Source organism: Epargyreus clarus, unplaced genomic scaffold, assembly GCF_041222505.1.
Source record: "Epargyreus clarus isolate Ecla_fem2 unplaced genomic scaffold, WU_Ecla_fem_2.2 ptg000014l, whole genome shotgun sequence".
Classification (NCBI taxonomy): domain Eukaryota; kingdom Metazoa; phylum Arthropoda; class Insecta; order Lepidoptera; family Hesperiidae; genus Epargyreus; species Epargyreus clarus.
In genome coordinates, this window is record NW_027332222.1 from 11,908,561 (window position 1) to 11,927,701 (window position 19,141).

General features: G+C 34.5%; 1 protein-coding gene across 1 annotated transcript in view; it reads left to right on the plus strand.

The window, feature by feature from the left end:
• The window catches only part of LOC140746851 (kynurenine formamidase-like), a 30,777-nt gene extending 18,252 nt beyond the window's left edge, over positions 1-12,525 (plus strand). The window contains exons 3-5 of the mRNA XM_073078948.1: positions 5,770-5,871; positions 10,344-10,557; positions 11,263-12,525. Coding sequence (XP_072935049.1) covers positions 5,770-5,871; positions 10,344-10,557; positions 11,263-11,722 — 776 coding nt within the window. The 3' untranslated portion in view covers positions 11,723-12,525. The remainder of the gene's footprint in view (positions 1-5,769; positions 5,872-10,343; positions 10,558-11,262) is intronic.
• The last annotated feature ends 6,616 nt before the right edge of the window (positions 12,526-19,141 follow it).

Below are 19,141 nucleotides of genomic sequence, written 5' to 3' on the forward strand. Positions count from 1 at the left end.
AGCGATAAGACCGCCTTTTGTATCGTCCAAAATTGTATGTTTTGTTTTTGTTCTTTTTTGGGTACAATAAAGAATATTATTATTATTATTATTATTTTTATATGTTATTTATCTCCCTCTTTTGAAGGGGTAAAGTATATGGCATGCGGACCTAAGTCAAGCATGACACATTAAATAGAGTAGGTTGAAGAAATTGATGATGACGTAAGGAATTTGCGTGTTATGCGGCAGGTGTTGAGGATGGTAGCTTTCTGTAACAAGTGATGTGAATGTGTTGGCATTTGGAGGATATTGAGGCTTTGTGTGAGGGTTTTGGGTATTATACCAGTGGACGATAAAACTATAGGAACGATATGAACAATGCGCGCTTTCCATTGGGTTTTTAATTCAATGGCTAGGTCTTGATATTTTGTAAGCTTTTCCGAAATTGTGGACTGTATATTATGGCTGTTAGGGATGGCTATGTCAATGATGTAAACAATGTTACTTTTCTTATCGTGCAAAGTTATATCAGGCCTATTAAAGTGAATTGTTTTGTCGGTTATTATGGTCCGGTCCCAGTAAATTTTGCAAGTTTGATTTTCTAATATTGTGGCTGGTTTATACTTATAATATGGATTCTTTTTAAGAATGAAATTATACCTATGCGCTAAATGTTGGTGAACTATTGCAGCTACTTGGTCGTGACGATGTTTGTAATCAGATTGTACTAGGGATTTACAGGCACCGGTAATATGTTGTATAGTTTCTGGAGCTGAATTACAATGTCTGCATAAGTCTGAGGGTTGATTGGTGTCTTTAATGATAAATTTCCTATAATTTTTAGTGGCAATTATCTGATCCTGTATAGCGAGCATGAAGCCTTCTGTCTCGGGAAACAGTTCCCCTCTCATGAGCCAATCGTTCGATTTTTCTTTATCGACGTAATTTTGACTCAGATCGGTTCGGTGTCTTCCGTGCAAAGATTTACCAACCCATTTCGCTATTTTTTGGTCTACGGTAATAAGAGCTTCATTAGACTGTGAATTTGTGTTCTTTAAGTTAAGTGGTGTGAGTCTGCTATCTATTTCGGCTACCTGTTTGTGAAGAAGTGAATTTTGTGACTTACTGTGAAAATAGTGTCGAAGTGAAGATATCTGTTTATTATGTAAATTTTGTATGTCTATTATGCCTCGGCCACCTTCTTTGCGTGGTAATGTTAGTCTCTCTATTGAAGATTTGGGATGGTGTTTTCTGTGCTTTGTCAAATGTGTATTTATTGTTCTTTGTAAGTTCTTTAGATCGGTTTGTGTCCAGTTAATGATTCCAAATGAGTAAGTCAGGATAGGAATACTGAATGTGTTAATAGCTTTGATCATATTTCTTGAATTAAGATGAGTTTTAAGTACAAGGTTAAGGCGGTGTTTGAATTTATTTGTAAGTTCTGCTTTCGTTTCTTTTTGTAGTATTTTCCTCGACTGTTTAAATCCTAAGTATTTATAGGCACTGTTTACATCCATTGGTTCAATATCCTGGCCGGTCTCTAAAGCGTATTTGTTAGTTTCTATGTGTCCTTTGTTTATAGATAGAATTTTGCATTTGTCAACGCCAAATTCCATGCAAATATCTGTAGAAAATTGTTGGGTCAAATCTGCTAATTGGAAAAGATCGTTTAGATTACCGGCGTATAATTTAATATCGTCCATATACAATAGGTGCGTTAGGGAGAATCGATTGTCAGTAGTTATTAAATTATATCCGGCAGTACTATTATTAAGAAGTGTAGAGAGTGGGTTTAATGCTAAACAAAACCAAAGCGGGCTAAGCGCATCCCCTTGAAAGATGCCTCGAAGAATGCGAATTGGATCAGTTGTAATTGTGGAAGAGGGTTGTCTAATTTTGAGTACGGTTTTCCAATTTTTCATGGAGGTTTCTAGAAATTCTACAATACTTGGGTTAATTTTATAAAGTTGAAGGATCTGTAATAACCAACTATGCGGAACGGAATCGAAAGCTTTGCAATAATCTATAAACAGGGTGTGAATATCATGTTTTTTGGAGTAGGCTTCGTTAATTACTATTGCATCTATTGTAAGTTGCTCCTTGCATCCTTGGCTGTTCTTTCTACAGCCTTTTTGCTGTTCTGCAAGAATGTCATGGTCAGATAAATGAGAATAAATCGTCTTACTAATACAAGCAGTTAGGATTTTATAAATGGTTTGTAAGCAAGTTATAGGTCTATATTTCGAGGGGTCTTCTGTATTATTTTCTTTAGGTATCATATAAGTTATTCCATGTGTGATGTATTGGGGCTGCGGTGATTGAATGAATTTGTTAAGATGGTTATGTAAATATGGATAAATGCTAGTGAATTTTTTATACCAGTAATTGTGTATGTTATCTGTTCCAGGTGATTTCCAATTATGTGTGCTTTTAATTACATGTACGAATGTTTCAAATGTAATGTGTTCGAAAATCATTTCAGGAATGTTTTTTGTTGCTTCCTTAATAACATTTATCCATTCTGCTTTTAGGTTATGCTGAACAGGATTTTCCCAAATATCACTCCAAAATTTATGTAGATTTTCCGGTGTTGGTCCTATACATTCTTGTCTTGCATTTGAAGTTTATTTATTGTATGTAAGTCCTCTATAAAAAGCTTTTTCTGTGCTTGTGAATTGTGTGTTTTGCTTCTTTCGGGCGGTGCATGTAATGTATCTTTTCAATCTACTGGATGCTGTGTTTAACTTTTGTTTTAAAGTGTCCATGAAATGTTCTAGTTCAGTATTAATGTTTTCGTATTGAGCATGCACCTGATATTTTTTCTTTATTTTTTCTACTGCTGTCTTAATTCTATTGGTCCTATTTCCACGAATGTATTGTGTAAGTCTGCCTATTTCTGCTCTATAAATATCTATTTTGCTCTCGAGTCTTCTCTGCCATGGTGGCCTTGTGTCTCTCCTAAGGGTTCTACTCGTAATAGAATTAATTTTGGTGCCATTGCATATTACAGCTGTGTATGCTGCTGAGTACAAAATTGTTTGAAAAGTTATGAAATCTTGGTCATCAGTTAAAATAGCGGGTAAAATATTCTTATTTATAAAATCAACTATTAAAGCTAACTTTTTGGAAGATTTTTGTGTAGGTAAGTATGGTCTCATTGTAGGATCTGTATTCTTAAAGGTATCTAAGGCTAAATTAAAATGTTCTTTAATTTTCGCGTGGTCTATATGATTTCTATGGTTGTTTGTATGAATTTCTTGTTCTGTAGAATTTGTAGGTATTACTTGTGAATGTTGTGGAATGTCTTCGTTTGTCGTTATTTCTGTTGTGTCTGTAACTGTTTGTAATAGTGTATTCTGTACGTAATTTTCGTTAAACTGTGTGAGAGTGTTTGATTTTTCTAATTGTGTTTCAACGGTATGTCTTATTTCAAGTATTTTAGCGTCAGTTAACATTTTGTTATTCACTATGACTCTTCTTTGGTCAGATATTCTTTGTTCAGATATGTGTGCTAAGTGTGGGTAGATTTGAATGAATTTGTTGTATAATTTCTTTCTGTGTGCTGTCATATTAGTTTCTAGTTCTGTTATTTCATAATAAATGCGGAGTATTGTCTCATTTATTTCGTCTGACCATCGCATCCTAGCTGATGTTTGTGTTAGTGAGGGAAGTAGTTGTTTGTTTTGTTGCAAATATGTGGTAACTTCATCTTTTATTTCTTGAAGTGTGTTGGTCGATAGTAATTTATTGTTAACTATGGCCCTGCGTTGATCTCTTATGTTTTGTTTGGATGCACTCATTTCCGGGTATTTTTCTATAAATGCTTTGTGTAACGAATCTAAGTATCCTCTCGTATGCGTTTCGAGTCTCGTTGTGATGAGATAGGTGCGCCATATGAACATATTCATTTCAATTGTCCATTTTCGTCTCGCGCGTGATTTGGCAGTAGTGGGTACATTATGGGAGGCGTTTGCCTCTTGGACAACATCTACTGTCAGTGGTGATGACGATGATGATAATGGGACTGATGAAGAGCGATCAAGATAAGAAGAATTTCGGGATGAGTTAGGAGAGGAGGTTGGTGATGGGAATAGACTGCTTGAAGGTGAAGAAATTGATGATTTACTGGGATGTGAAATGATATCGGCTGTAACATTTTTTTCGGTAGGAGTCCGCCTGTTCAACTCCTCACCGCCGATGGTTCGCATGCTGGAGCATCCAGCATCGGCTCCAGATGCGCCCCGGCGACCCCCGGGTAGCGGCCGTAAATTATAAACTCTTTTGCTCATATCTCCATATTGTAGGGTTACCTTTACCTTGTTAGCTACGTAAGTGTTTTAAATACGCGTGTCCGCCCCCCACGTGGCCAGATGTTCGGCACGGACGTAAGGTAGGATTTTAGGGGGCTTATTATTATTATTATTATTATTATTATGTACAGAAAATGTTTTTTTTTTTTGTATTTGCTTTCATCATTACCTATCATCGAACAACCAATATGAAAATTTTGCTTTTTGTAGATCTTGTATGTGGTGTAATATGGTCTAACTAGGATCAAAATAATGCACACGCAAAAAATATGTACTTATGATATTACATAACACGAAAAACTGACTAAGTAGGTATAGCCCTCGCCAAACTGCTATTCCGTTCTGAAGTTGTTGCGAGCAGTTGTAGTCATACAATTTTCTATGGCGACGCGATTCATTTCTATATTCAGAGCGGACTAACAGTTTTCCCCGGACTATGCATAACAAATCCAAATCATCATAAAATAATATGAATCGTCTAAAATATAAAGATTTTAAATAAAAGAAAGAATTTCTTTTATCTCCAACTAGTATTGATTGTCGAAATTGTCAATCTGAAATGAATTACTGAATATATTTTAATTTTGCCCTAAGAGGATTTTGCCCCTCCTGGGAATCGTTCGCGGCATAAATACTCCAATTTAATATTAAGGGTCGCAAACCCAAATTAAAAGGCATTCTTAAACTCACCGTAATCGAATAGGTACTTACAAAGAAATTGATACTATAAATTCGAATTACATTGTAATATTGATAATGAATATAAAAATTAAGTGATTAACAAATCAATAGGAACCTATTGATGATGGAAGTGGTTGAAAGTCGGACTCTTAGTCTGGGGGTCCCAGGTTCGAATTCGAGACAAACAATGATGTTTGCCTCAAATTCGAAACTAGTAAGTAGTAGTACTAGCTGACCTGGCAAACGCTGTGTTGCCATATAAAAAAAATAAGGGTGAACACTGAACAACCCTTATCACTTAGGAGTATGAAAAATAGATAGTAGCCGATTCTCAGACCTACTGAATATGCACATAAAATTTGGTAAAAATCGGTAAAGCCGTTTCGGAGGAGTACGGTAACTGACATTGTAACACGAGAATTTTATATATAAGATGTTATTTTTAGAATTTAAATATCAATTGCTTTAACGGTAAAGAAAAACAGGTCTCTCATGCTGAAAAGGATTTTCAGTTCGGTATTTCACCACGTTGGAGAAATGCGAATTGGTAGACTAAACGCTTTTGAGATTTTTTTAAAAGAACTCTAGAGTGTGTAGGTTTCCTAGTACGTACGGTATGTAGTTAACTAAGTAAGAGTATTTTTTACTAGAATTACAATACTTTGCCTCTTACACATATTACAATAAGTCCTTGAAATAACGAATCCTCAAACTTATTTACAACAAATCTAAAAATAACATTATTGATTCACGGTTTACGTGAAATATTTAATAATGGAGAACCTATTAATTCCAGCGAGCGAGAAAATGACCAATAACATCCCACACAAGTTGGAAATCGAGTACGGATCCACCCCCGGACAGAAATTGGACATTCTGGGAACAGATTTACCGGACAGTAAGTTGTTTTAATTTTTATAATAATCGGTCACGTCAAACACATAGAGGGTGCTCCAAAATTTAAATTTATTTATTTTAGTATTCATTGTAGTAGCAACTATAGAAGTACTTTTATATATTGTGAAAATTTCAACTTTACCTAGAATTAGCTTCAATAGATAAAATATAAAGTACTTTTCCATTGAGATAAATTGAACATAAACAAAATATAATCAACGTATTTATCCAAAAACTGTTTATTCAAACGTATTAATTCGACGTCTGTTGATTTATAAGCAATGATCACAAATGTATGTCTAAATATAAACATGAGAGTAATTATTCCGATCACCGATACATACAAACCTACGGTTGACCTTTGATATTTTTCTCACGGGTAATTTATGTCTGTAAATGTAATTAATCAGAAAAGTTTGTATTTTTAATTTATTGCTTAATCAATGAAGTAATCAATAATCAATTGCTCAATTACTATACGGGACAAGGATACAGGCAATAAGCATGCAGAGCTTCTGTTATAAGGTGGTCACGGGCGCCCACTGTCCGCACCAACTGTATAAAAGATGAGCTTTGCATAACTGTAACCACGAATACGTTGCTTGTCTATGATTGAGTTGGAACGCATTAGTACGTGTCTCCTACCACATCTTATAAGCCTGAAAAAAGGAGCTTATAGCTGTGATGTATTAGATATAGTCCGCGCCAAACTTCTAGTCCACTCTGAAGTTGTTGCGCGCAGGTGTAGTCAGAGAGCCAATGCGGACAAACACAACTACAAGCATATACTCCGTACAGCAACAACAGTAAGGGCATACTAAGGCTGCTATGCAGGTACCCATGGGCGAGAGCGGGCAGCGGACGAATGTCCGGGCGGTCCCGGGCTTTCTTCGTCCCCCTAATATCTCCAATTTGATGTTGCGACGCGACTCGTTTCTATATTCAGAGCGGATTAAAAGTTTGGCGCGGTCTCTACAAAAATAAGTGGCTGTTGTCCGGCCTTAGACCCACGGAAACAGAATTTTTTGATGACATTTTTTTTAACTTCATACCTTCAGAAGGTATGAAGTTAATCTGGAAAATTTAAAATAATTCCGATAGTAAGTCAATTAAATCAAATGCAACAAAATTAACACTAACGCATTTTATATATAGATTCATTACATTGTTATTATTGCAAGAGCCCAAAATTTCCAGAAGGTGAAACGATAATGATAATATCGACGACCTCCACTATATACAAGCTTAATTATTGTTACAAAGATGTAACAATAATTTCAACTCGCTACTAGTAAAATTGTGTTCAAGTATATTTTGAAGAGGATATATGTGGATATTAGGAACAGGGGGTTACTACTATCTCTTAAAACAATATTATTTGAATCATACATTGAAATTTCATACCACGACCGCGTTAAAGGAAGATTGTTTTTATAATATGACAATAAGCAGTTTCGTACTATGTTGGTCGAAATTATTCCTTCTTTTAATCAAGGAATCATCTTTCTAAGCAAATATGACAATTTCAGTTGGTTTTATTCAATGGATAAGCGAAAATTTAATATAGGTTTAAGTTTGTTCAACAGCGTATGACGGAACACAATCAAGACCGTAGTACGAAAAATATGACACTATAGTCTGATTCATAATTAGGTGTCCAAAATGTAAACAAAGAAATGTCACTGTCAAAATTAACAAGAAACAAAAACTTCAACAAACTCAACAAAAAACGAAAATTTAACAAATATACACAATTTAACAAACGCGTTATGTAAATGAGAAAACATTAATAATATCAGTTACGAAACTTAAAAATGACAGCACAAGAAATGTCTTGGATTTCGGTTGTGTTACCATTATCACATTTTAATTTTCTACGTTTTCTACCATAAACTTTGTTTTTTATTATTATTACTGTATGGATCGAAATTGAGGTGATATAAATATTAGAAAATGTGAATTAATCTTAATTTATTTAGATTATTGTTTTATTATTGTTGTATTACTTTTACATCGACAAAAATAAGAAACTACCATTTCTAACGTATTTTCTTGATAGGTCAAGACCTTTGTTTACATTTTGGACACCTAATTATGAATCAGACTATAGTTTCGATGTCTTGTTTCCTTTTGGAAAAGGAATAGACAAATTACTCATTTTTTACATCACTCGGCAGGAATAAAACAAAACTGTTTTATGGAGGTCGTGGTACGAAACAAAATAATGTCGATGCAATATTGAAATTAAACTTTCCTGAACTATGATGATTTTTAAAAGATGGTGGTAGGCCCCCAGTGATATTCACATCAATTGACAACTGGTTATATGAGTTATACTACCAAGAAATTGACGATTTGGTCTTATACTTCTGTAGTGTGCATTATGCCTTATAGCAACGAAGGTTTATAGCTATTTTAATGAAGGTGGTAGGACACTTCGTGGTTCGATTCCGCCGTAAGTACCTGTTACAACTTAATTATAACATTTTAAATGCTACTGTGCTCTGGATTGAAGGACACATTTAAAGGTGGTAGAACCCTTTGTGGTTTGACTCCGGCGGCACCACCGCCTCACCTATTTCTGCCTAATAACAACAATGTTAAGCGCAAGCGTTATGCTGTGTTCAGGTTTGAAGGGTGTGGTAAGGTAGACATAATTTCCCGAGGCGTTCCAGCTTAGTACTCAGGTGTAGCAGCGCATCTGTGACCGACCTCAGGTAGGAATATCTAATCCTATCTGGAGTGGATTACAGATGTCCATGGCGGCAGTAGCCACATACCGTCAGGTGGACTGCATGCTCTTCTACTACTCCCTATATCATAAAAAAGACACACATGAGGCATTCCAACTTAGCCCTCAGGGATACCAACGCATCTTCAGCCGACATCAGGTAGGACTTTAAATCTTATCTAAGGTCGAATACAGATATGAAATATCCATGGGTGGCAGTAGCTGTTTATCATCTCGCGAATTGTATACTTATTTGCTTATTTACAACTTATTCTAAAAACAATATTAATCGCCTGTCTGTACTATTATTTATGATTATGATTTATTTACGAATTAATTGATTATTATTAGTTAAGTCATTATTATTTAAATACACTTTGGTCCCGATCTCTTATCGTTGTTATTATAAATAAACTTAAAGATCCCTTAAATGATCATAATTTACACAATTTGAAACTGCAATACATCATTATTAATATGCCATAATAAAGATAACATTATCGGAGTGTTTAAATAAACGTTTGTAAGCATTGATAAAGATTTTTCGCTTATAACATAAATATTTACTTAGACGTTTCATCATGTTTCATCATTCATCATCTTTTGAGATAAACAAGAAGTACCTGTGTTAATTTTCTGCATATTCATCGTCAGACCTCTTGGTCAGTGATCTGTCCTACTGTTTGGCAAGAGTCTCCTCTCAGAACGAGAAGAATTAGGCCGTAGTCCACCGCGCTGGTCAAAAGCGTACTGTCGAGTTCATATACCTACTGTATTTTTAAAGATCTTTCTGATATGTAGGTTTCCTCACGACGTTTTCGTTAATCGTTTAAGCAAGTTATAATTATTTCTAAATTCAACGTACATAGTTTTGAAAAGTCTGAGGTGCAATGACTGGGATTCCAACCTAGGACCTCTCGATCGGGAGGATTTTTCAACAACGATACTATCACTGCTGGTTTCTGGATATAAGATTGGGTAAATAAGTCAGCAAAAAAATAACTCTCGTCCGCACGGTACTTAACAAGAGATCTCTGTATCGATGATTTCTTTACTAACGAATAATCAAACTATCGAAATGTAGAGCCCTTTGTTCGACTCCGAGGGCACCCCCACCACACCTATTTGTGTGCCATAACAGCAGTGTTAGCGCTGTGTTCCGATTTCAAAGATGTGACATGGGAGACAAAGTAAGTCTGAGGAGTTCCATATTCATCCTAAGGAATAGCAAGGCATCGAAAATCATCATCTTCGATCTAACCTGAAAATGATTACAGTTGTCCATAGGCGGCAGTAGCCACTTGCCATAAGAAGGACTGTGTAATAATGGCTGTTTTTGATTTGAAACATCTATAGCCGCACGTAAAACCGATTTCTGGCGTGGCGACGCATGCCGTGGCGCCACACTATACGATGGTATATATATACAGTCTATATGCAGTAGTGTGTACGGTGTGGCGACGCGTCGCCATGCGCAATAACTATTACCGAAGTTACTGATTAAACGAATTAAGTAGTCACGATTTGAAATAAATTCGTAAATTTTTGTATTTAATGAAAATAAATGTTTATTCAATAAATAGTCATCGTTATCTGGAAAAAAATCGTAATATTTTATTTTATCATTATGACATATTTAGTTCCTATCACAATATGTTCTTTTCTGCATATTACTTTTACAAAATAATGTCGATGTTTCACATCTGCCAGGCGTCCCGTGACGGCTCACATTTTTTTTTCAGATGCCCCTGTCCTCGTATACGTGCACGGGGGCTATTGGCAGCACATGTCGAGGGAGGCATACCGTTACATAGCCGAGCCTCTCCACCGTTGCAGGATCAAGACCATCGTCGTTGGCTACGACCTGTGTCCCATTGTCACGCTGCCAGAAATTGTGGATCAGATCATGAACGCCGCGAGATTTGTGTTCGAATACGCTGAGAAAATGGGTTCTAGGTAAGAATACAGCATAAAAGTACAACTATTTAAAATGTATGTATTGTTTTGATTTCTACCGGTTTTGACTGGTAGAGGATTTCATTTGGTACTACAAAAGCTAAAACAAGAGCGACCGTTCATATTAGAAGGTGGTAGAACCCTTTGTGGTTCGACTCCGGCGGCATCACCGTCACACCTATTTCTGCCTAAAAACAGCAGTGTTCACGCTGCTGTGTTCTGGTTTGATGGGTGTGGTAAGGGTGACATACTTTTGCCTGTATCTGTAGCCAACCTCACGTCTGACGTCTACTACTTTTATATTATAAAAAAATATCGACGACATTCACCGACTGTCATCGTCTGTCTTCAACGACCCCCGCCGACTTTCGTCAAAAATCGTTTTCTGTCGTCAGCAATTCTGTCGTCATCAAAAATCAATGACGATTATCGATATAAACAGTCGCTCGTGATAGTCGTGATTTAGCTTCCTGTTTTTTGTGTGTTATCCCTAATATTGCCGTTTTGTATGATGCTGTTAAAGATGATATAATAGATATATAAAAATAATAATATCGTTTTTTCTTTGCCATTGTTGAAATAACAATTGTTTTGTCATATCCTTAAATTTTATATAGCTTAGTATACACGACGAGAAAATGATACAATAATAGTTCATTGATTCTTATATTAATTGAATTATATCAAAACCATTTTTTTCTACAGGGGAGTCTACTTCGCTGGTCATTCCGCTGGCGCTCACCTCGTGGCCAAGGTTCTGTCCAACTCTGACTTCCTGGACAACACCGCCGGCTCGCATCGGTTGCAAGGAGCCTTCCTCATCTCCGGGGTTTACGACCTGCGAGAGTTGGTGCACACCACCGTCAACGAGGCAGTCCAGCTGCCTCCTGAATGGGCTGCTCCCTTATCTCCCCAATTCGACTGCTACACACACTTGCAAATGAGGAAAGTGCGTATATACATCCTCGCGGCACAACACGACAGTCCCACCTTCAAGAAGCAATCTAGAGAGTTCTATGAACTACTCCACAATACTTGTCTCATGCAAAATATGTATTTGGAGATCAAGGATGATATGGACCACTTTGACATTGTGGAGTGTTTCGGGAAAGAAGACAATTACCTCAAGAATTTACTGCTGCATGATGTTCGTAAACATCTCTAACGTGCTTGGGAACATACTGTTACATAAGTTAAGGTTAAGTGATATCTACATACATTTAACGTGTCTCACGGCCCGTGTCTGACACGTTCAATGTCTGTGAATATAAACAGGGTCGCTAACACACGTAGATATAATACTTTAATATAAATTGAGAATATATCTATACTTATTCTTCCATACATTATGGGTAAGAAAATTCAAAGTTAACTACGAAGTTTTATAATAATTATACCTAAATTACAATTATTTGTATAACTTATTATAACTACGCGTGAACCTAAATAAGAAGATATAATAATATCAGGTTTATTCTCGCTTTAATTTTTTATAAAACTATTTTTGTTTATTTTTTTAGATTAAGTGTTGAGTGCTTACAGCTAGTCATAAGTTCGTAATAAGTATCGTTGCATTTAACATGCATAATTATAAAATCCTAGTAAAGTAGGATCTTTAATTAATATTAAGAAGAGAATTTATTATATTAAGATGACAATATCATTTAAAAATGCCTTCAAAGCCTCGCTTTTAAGTAAATGTCAGGAAAATAATAAGATTATTTAAACCACGCACGCATTGTCAATTTCAGATTGTTTATTTATCCACATAAAATAATTTATATCTATTCTCGAAATATATAAGAAGATCTGTTGATTTATTAAAATCATATATTTTTTTTTTATAATTGGAGATGCGAGTACGTTAAAATAGTCTTTGGTTTTAATAAAACTATGAATTTTAATAAGGACAATGATCTCTCCTGTTTTTAAAATATCAGTTAAAATAAAATCTTAGTAAATATATAACTTTGGTTTAATTATTTCAAGTTACCATTTTACATTTTACCTAAAAATATTAAAATTTTATTTGTTTCATTGTAAAATATTGAATATACAATAAGAGGTATTTGTAAATAAAATGTATTTTCTAAAATGTAATTAAAAATAATGCCTTAATTTAATAAATACAGGCGACAAAATTGATCACTTAGATAACAAAACCCCCATCCAAATGGATCAGTCGTTTTTGCGAAAAATCGCATACATACAAATTACATACATAGACCTCCTTTATTTGAAGTCGCTTAATGGTTAATTATAGATTTAGTGTCTATTTTACTACATATATGTGAATGTGTGGATCCCTAAGGAATAAAAATAAAAGATACATCATAAGTACGAAATGGTACATTATACTGAAATACCTATTTTCGAAAGACTGAATACACACGAAAAAATTCATATCACTAAAGACTGATCCTCGTTTCATAATTTTGGTTCTATTACAAACAAAAAATAAACAAGAACTTCTGATATTACATTTTAAATGATGTGTACTCTCTGACGTGTGTACATATATAATGTCTGTACGAATGACAGGTTTTAATACACGGGTGACTTTGGGAAGTTTTATTAAAATTCCTACTCGAAGAGACAGAAATTCTTTGCAAAGACTCGCAAATTTTGACACTATTTGATATTGTCTGTACGGCATTTATGCAATATATTGTGAAATGGAACAATATATTAATAAAATAATACTCTATAGACTACTATAGTATTAAAACAACCTAAAATTTAAGAATTCGTGTAATACAGATGCCAAATATGATGACCCGCGCAGAGTTCCGCGTTCTATCCCCGGCCAGACAAGTCTGAATCACTAATTTAGAATGCTGTTTTGAGTGTTTGTGTGTGTATTTATGTGTGATCATGGCACCCACAACATAAGCAATTCTAGTATGGCGCAATGCGAGTGAAAAGCGGTTACCTTAAAGCGTTTTAAATACATTCAAAGAAATAAGATTATGAATTATAATTGGCTTAGTCATCAAAACTGGTTTTATATATATTTTGATCATGACAGAATATGGCTAAGGACTAATATGACTTGTATATCAATTATAATCTAATCTTCCAACAAAAAACCTTTAATTACATGTGAGTTTTTGTGTGATTAAAACCCAAAACGAAAATGACCTTTTCATGACTCGCTTCTTGTCTTGTATTCCCGCCTTGACCAGGCCGGCACAGGACAAAAGGTTGTCCAAACGTAATGTGACTATAGGTCCCATTTTAAATGGGACAGTCCGTGATCTACCTGCCTGACTTTTCTCAATTAAAGCAAATATCCCTCTCGCATAGGGATTAATAATATCAGCTACATTCGTATTAAAAATGGGTTCAACGTTGTAAAAGATCCCTTTGACAGACGGACAGACACCAGAGATTTAGTAATACGATTCCGTTTTTACACTTTAAGTACGGAACCCTAAAAACTATGACATATGAAACAACCTCTTAGGCTTATGTACCTACCTTAGGAGGTCTATCAGTAGGTACTAAAAACTCAACTCTATTTTTTGATTAAAAATAGCAAAAAATTAATAGTTTATTTGAGATATTCCAAAAGCGTCCCGCTTGGACGAGAGAAATAAATAGTCACATTAGCCAAAGGGTAAGTAATCAGAGCGTGTAATCTGACTTGTGTTGGTATAATAGTTACCGCCATTACCTTTTTGTTAACATCACTAGGGGTAAAATGTATGAGGGTTAAGAATTTGGCGCACCGCTACTAAGTCGGGATAGTAAGATTAATTTAATTTGTAAAGACTTAAACAATCCGTGACACAACAGTGTTAATCACCGCTGTGTTCTGGTTTGAAGGGTGTAATAAGAGAGACATACTTCTAAGCGTTCCAGATTAGTCCTCAGGGGTAGTGGCGCATAAACCTCAGGTAGGAATATCTAATCCTATTTGGGGTTGATTACAGATGTCCATGGGCGCCAGTAGCCACTTACCATCACGTGGGGTGCACGCTCGTCTGCTACTCCTACATTATCAAATAAATGCAGTGGCAAGTATCCATCTCCTTCACTGAGCACTAAGCATCAGCTGGACTCATACTCCTACCAAACCGCCTGAAATATAACTGAAATAAAAAATACCAACCAAACAAAAATATCTACATAGAGGTTCTATCTAGGTAAATACATTGGCAATAGCCACACATATTTTTGCAGCGAAGATTTGCAAACAAATCTATTTTTATACCAATAGTACCGACACATTCGACTTAGTAATGCTAATTTGTTGCATTTATATGCAGGGTATCGTTCACTTTTGAGCACAACTATATTGACTGAGTATACAAAACAATTTGATTATGTGTCGTTCACCGGAGGCACCACCGCCACACCTATATGTGCAATAATGTGCATAATAACAGCAGTGTTTAGCGCTGCTGTGTTCCGCTTTGAAGAGTGTAAGAGGGGATATCCGAGGCGTTCCAAATTATTTTTCAGTGGTAGCCTTCAAATAAAATGCGTGATTTTCTACTTCAGTACGAGTAATTTTTGTATTATAAAAGTTTAAAGTCTTAGGTTCATATCTGCAATCCCTTTAATATACCTATAAAGCAAAAAAGAACATAACTCTAGGTTTACAGATTAAACTTATTAGGTATGTAGGACAAATAGGTCATTGTTCAAATTCGTGGATATCAATTTTATGGCAGACTCACGAAACTTACACAGAAATTCTTTGTACTATAAGGCAAGCTGTTAGATAGACAAATTCCCGCTAATGACACGTAGGACAAAGCGTCGTATTGATCGACGTTTCCTGAAACAAATGGTTGGCAATTTCCTCGCAGTCCATTTTTAAAAGTGTATCATCAACGTAGGTGGTAAACTGATGGCTGTGAACGAATCTACTATAGTAAATTACCGAAATAAATATTTGCAAATATCTTACAAAAAGTTTGCGGATTTTTAAAATTATACTTATGCAGAAGATACATGAAAATTGTCTCATTAAAAAGATAAAAAAGTTTTAGAAACTCTTATTATAAATTTTAAACAGGATTATATGAGCTGGTTTCATAAAAAAATACTTTTATTTTACATGTATTGTCCTTACGTGGCTGCTCTATTTCAAGCAAAGTTTTTTATTCAAAACTCTTCCAGAAATCGAGCACGACAATCTTCATTGCAATATGGAGAAAGCGTCCGTACGGCGTCTCCTAAAAGTTTGCAACAATACATCCCGGGACAAAAATTACACAAAAACCCGTCCAGACACGAACAATGGAGATTTCAGACGTGGACACATATGGTTTGAATGTACCTTAACTTAACTTTCCGACAGTCATATTTTTCTCCACCCCAATGTTTATTGGATGTTAGACATGTCACAGAATCACTTATATTATTGAAAGATAAAATAAAATATATTTCCTTATCTTCTATTGACTACCTGAAGTTGAGTGATCACCGCTGTTATGTATTCAGTTTTAGGTACAATATATTCATCTTATAACTTTTGTTTGTCTGTATAACGCACTGAACATATAATATAATGTTTGTGCTTTTGAAAATATTTATTAAGCTCTATTATTAAATAAATAATTATTTCTGTTGTGAATATATGATACGAATATGTGAAGATTAAAATAATTTTCATAAGCATAGTCGAAATCAAATTCGTATAATATTTGTCTCGCTAAGCAATGTATTTTCAGCTTGATGGCTCGGAAATTCCTCTGGAATCATCGAAGCGCATTCAGTGACACTTGACTTCACTTGATGCTGGCTGAGCGTAAATAAAAATCATATTTTATTTGCATTGTTCACCCCTTACACAACCATCGCGTAAATTAAGTCTTCGCTCACATGAACAACGACACAATAAAAATAACTCTTCTTGGTTGAAAAGGCGGCGTTACCTTCGCACCTATTTCTGGATTTTCTTATGTCTTGGTTTTATTATGAAACTGTAGTATATATATATATACAATTTACAATTTAGTCCGTGGGAAAAGGTTTTTTAATTAATTTTTAATTCGTAAGTAGTTATAGAATCGGAAACTATGCATTTGTTGTCCAAGAGCCCACGAGGGTTAGGGAGTTGGTGAGGCACTGATGGCACCACTGTCATTCCAATGCAGGTACAAATTTTCCGTTTTATGTCTTTAAAATGAGGGCGAAGCCGCGGGCACCACTAGTATCTATATAATGAAAAATGAACATCACTACTCATGATTATTAAGGTGCCTAAAACTAAAGACTAGGACGCCTCGGATTAGTCCTACGCTACAGGTTTAATACTTATTATGGTGGTGTTTCCTCATACGATCAACCAAGATATGTAGGTACTATTTTAAAACCTTATTTAATGGAAAGTAAAGAATCCGATCTAATTTAGGCCATATTTCAGAACATAGTTTAAAATTAATAATGGCAATAACAGTTAATAAAAGTATTCGTTATATTACAAGTAAGTATAAAAAATATTCCTCTAATAGGATTCAATTCATAACGAAAAAGGTTATCTTCGCAAGACATAACTGTTTTTAAAGAAAGTCGTCTAGCAACGATGTCTTTTAGTCGAATATAAGTTGAGTGAAGAATAAAATATTCTTTAGCAACTCATATTTTCATATCAACTAACTTTGCAACAAGTGATCTGATTGTACAGACACGTATGATCATAATAACTTGTGTCAAGATTGTATTCAATCTTGTTTTATCCAATAACACTTTTAGATAAATTCGAGTATTGTTCATATAACAGTTTGAAAACGTTACTTATTTATACTTATGTTAAAAAAATTAAAGGTCACAAAATAAAGTCTTGAACATAAAATATGAAAAATAATCAAAGTCAAAAGACAGTTCAGTAACCTTTGTCTATTTATTTGTGAACCGATATTATTTTTTTTAGTTTAGTAGCTTTGGAAGAGCCTTATGGCTATAACTTGTTTTTTTTTTATTTAAGATCATGAATGTATTCCGACCCATGAAAGAAAACAAATAATTACAAAAATAAAATTATCTTATACATAAAATTCTCGTGTCACAATGTTAGTTACCGTACTCCTCCGAAACGGCTTTAGCCATTTTCACCAAATTTTATATGCATATTCAGTAGGTCTGAGAATCGGTTACTATCTATTTTTCATATCCCTAAGTGATAAGGGTTGTTCACCCTTAATTTTTTTTATTAACATGGCAACACAACTTTTGCTAGGTCAGCTAGTATACTTGTATAAGTTGTGTAAATACCTAAATGATAAGTAATGCGTTAAACATTTTCTTCTACACTCATAAGTCTACACTTCATGTTTTATTCCTTATCAAAAACGTTGTAAGCACATTATAAAAGCTTATTTATTTTTTAAATTTTGAGCATCTCTCAAAATTGAATTGAATGATGACTTAAATTTTCCACTATCCAGGTTACGGTTACGATGACTGTTACGGTATTTTGCAAATAGCCCGCAGTCTAAACGATTGACCACAGAACGGCGACAGATTTGGGTCATACGAGTAAAATCAAACTCCTCAGCCGTGAACCGTTCTCAAATATTGAAGGAGATATTGCAATGTTTGTTACCTATATCGATATTACGTATATGGATACTGAAATTAAAAAATCGTTGAGCACGTTAAAAATTATACAATAAAAACAAGAGTTCTGATAATGTCCATTAAAATAATTTGGATGAAACTTTCACGCAAACATCTAGCAAACATATAGCTTGTAGATAATTTGTCCGACGTAAAGATATATATTTCAAAAGACGCATTAAAATAGGAAAGTGTTTGAGAGCTAAAGTTTTGTACAACGTTATTTTTCTGGCAGTTACTAGACAATAACAAACAAACAAAAACATAAATTATGTAAGTAATAATGTCTTACAACGAAGTAGTGTCAATACGACTGGAGTAATATGAGTAATACTCATAAATACTGTATATAATCATAATCCAAAGCTATACTTTCCCTACTCTAGCTAGTACATATGAGTAAACTCTTCGTTAAGTGACAAACTTGTGGAAGACATTATCTATATAAGTATTACGAATATACTTTGATTACTTTGCCAATAATTGGCTAAGGAAATCTGACTTTTCTTATAAACAAAAGTATACCAATAAAAGTGTGATAAATGATCAGTGTTACAAACAATTTGTATCTTTTCTGCTATTTCTTACATTAAATGCACTAACATATTTACGCGTGAAATTTAACATAATTCTGTAATTCTGAATAAAAACATCTTAATTCTGCTATACTTGGGTCTAGTGCCTGTTTAAATAAATAAACCTTCGAGAATAATATACGTCAATCCCTCTCAATATGCTTCATCCCACGTAGCGATCCTGTACTTATCCCTTATTTCCCCATATTTGTTCAAATATGTAAACCTACAGAAAATCCACATATTACACGTACATAATAGAAAGACAATATTCCAGCTAAGCCTAGACATAACGCTAGTCAGGTAGGCAGGTGACGCTTTTAAGCTAACGCAATAATCACAATCACAATTAGCGTCAAGTTTGACGCTGCTACAACATTTATAATTAGCACGCTAATCCCCGCTACAAATTACTACGTTTATATCACGCACGTTTC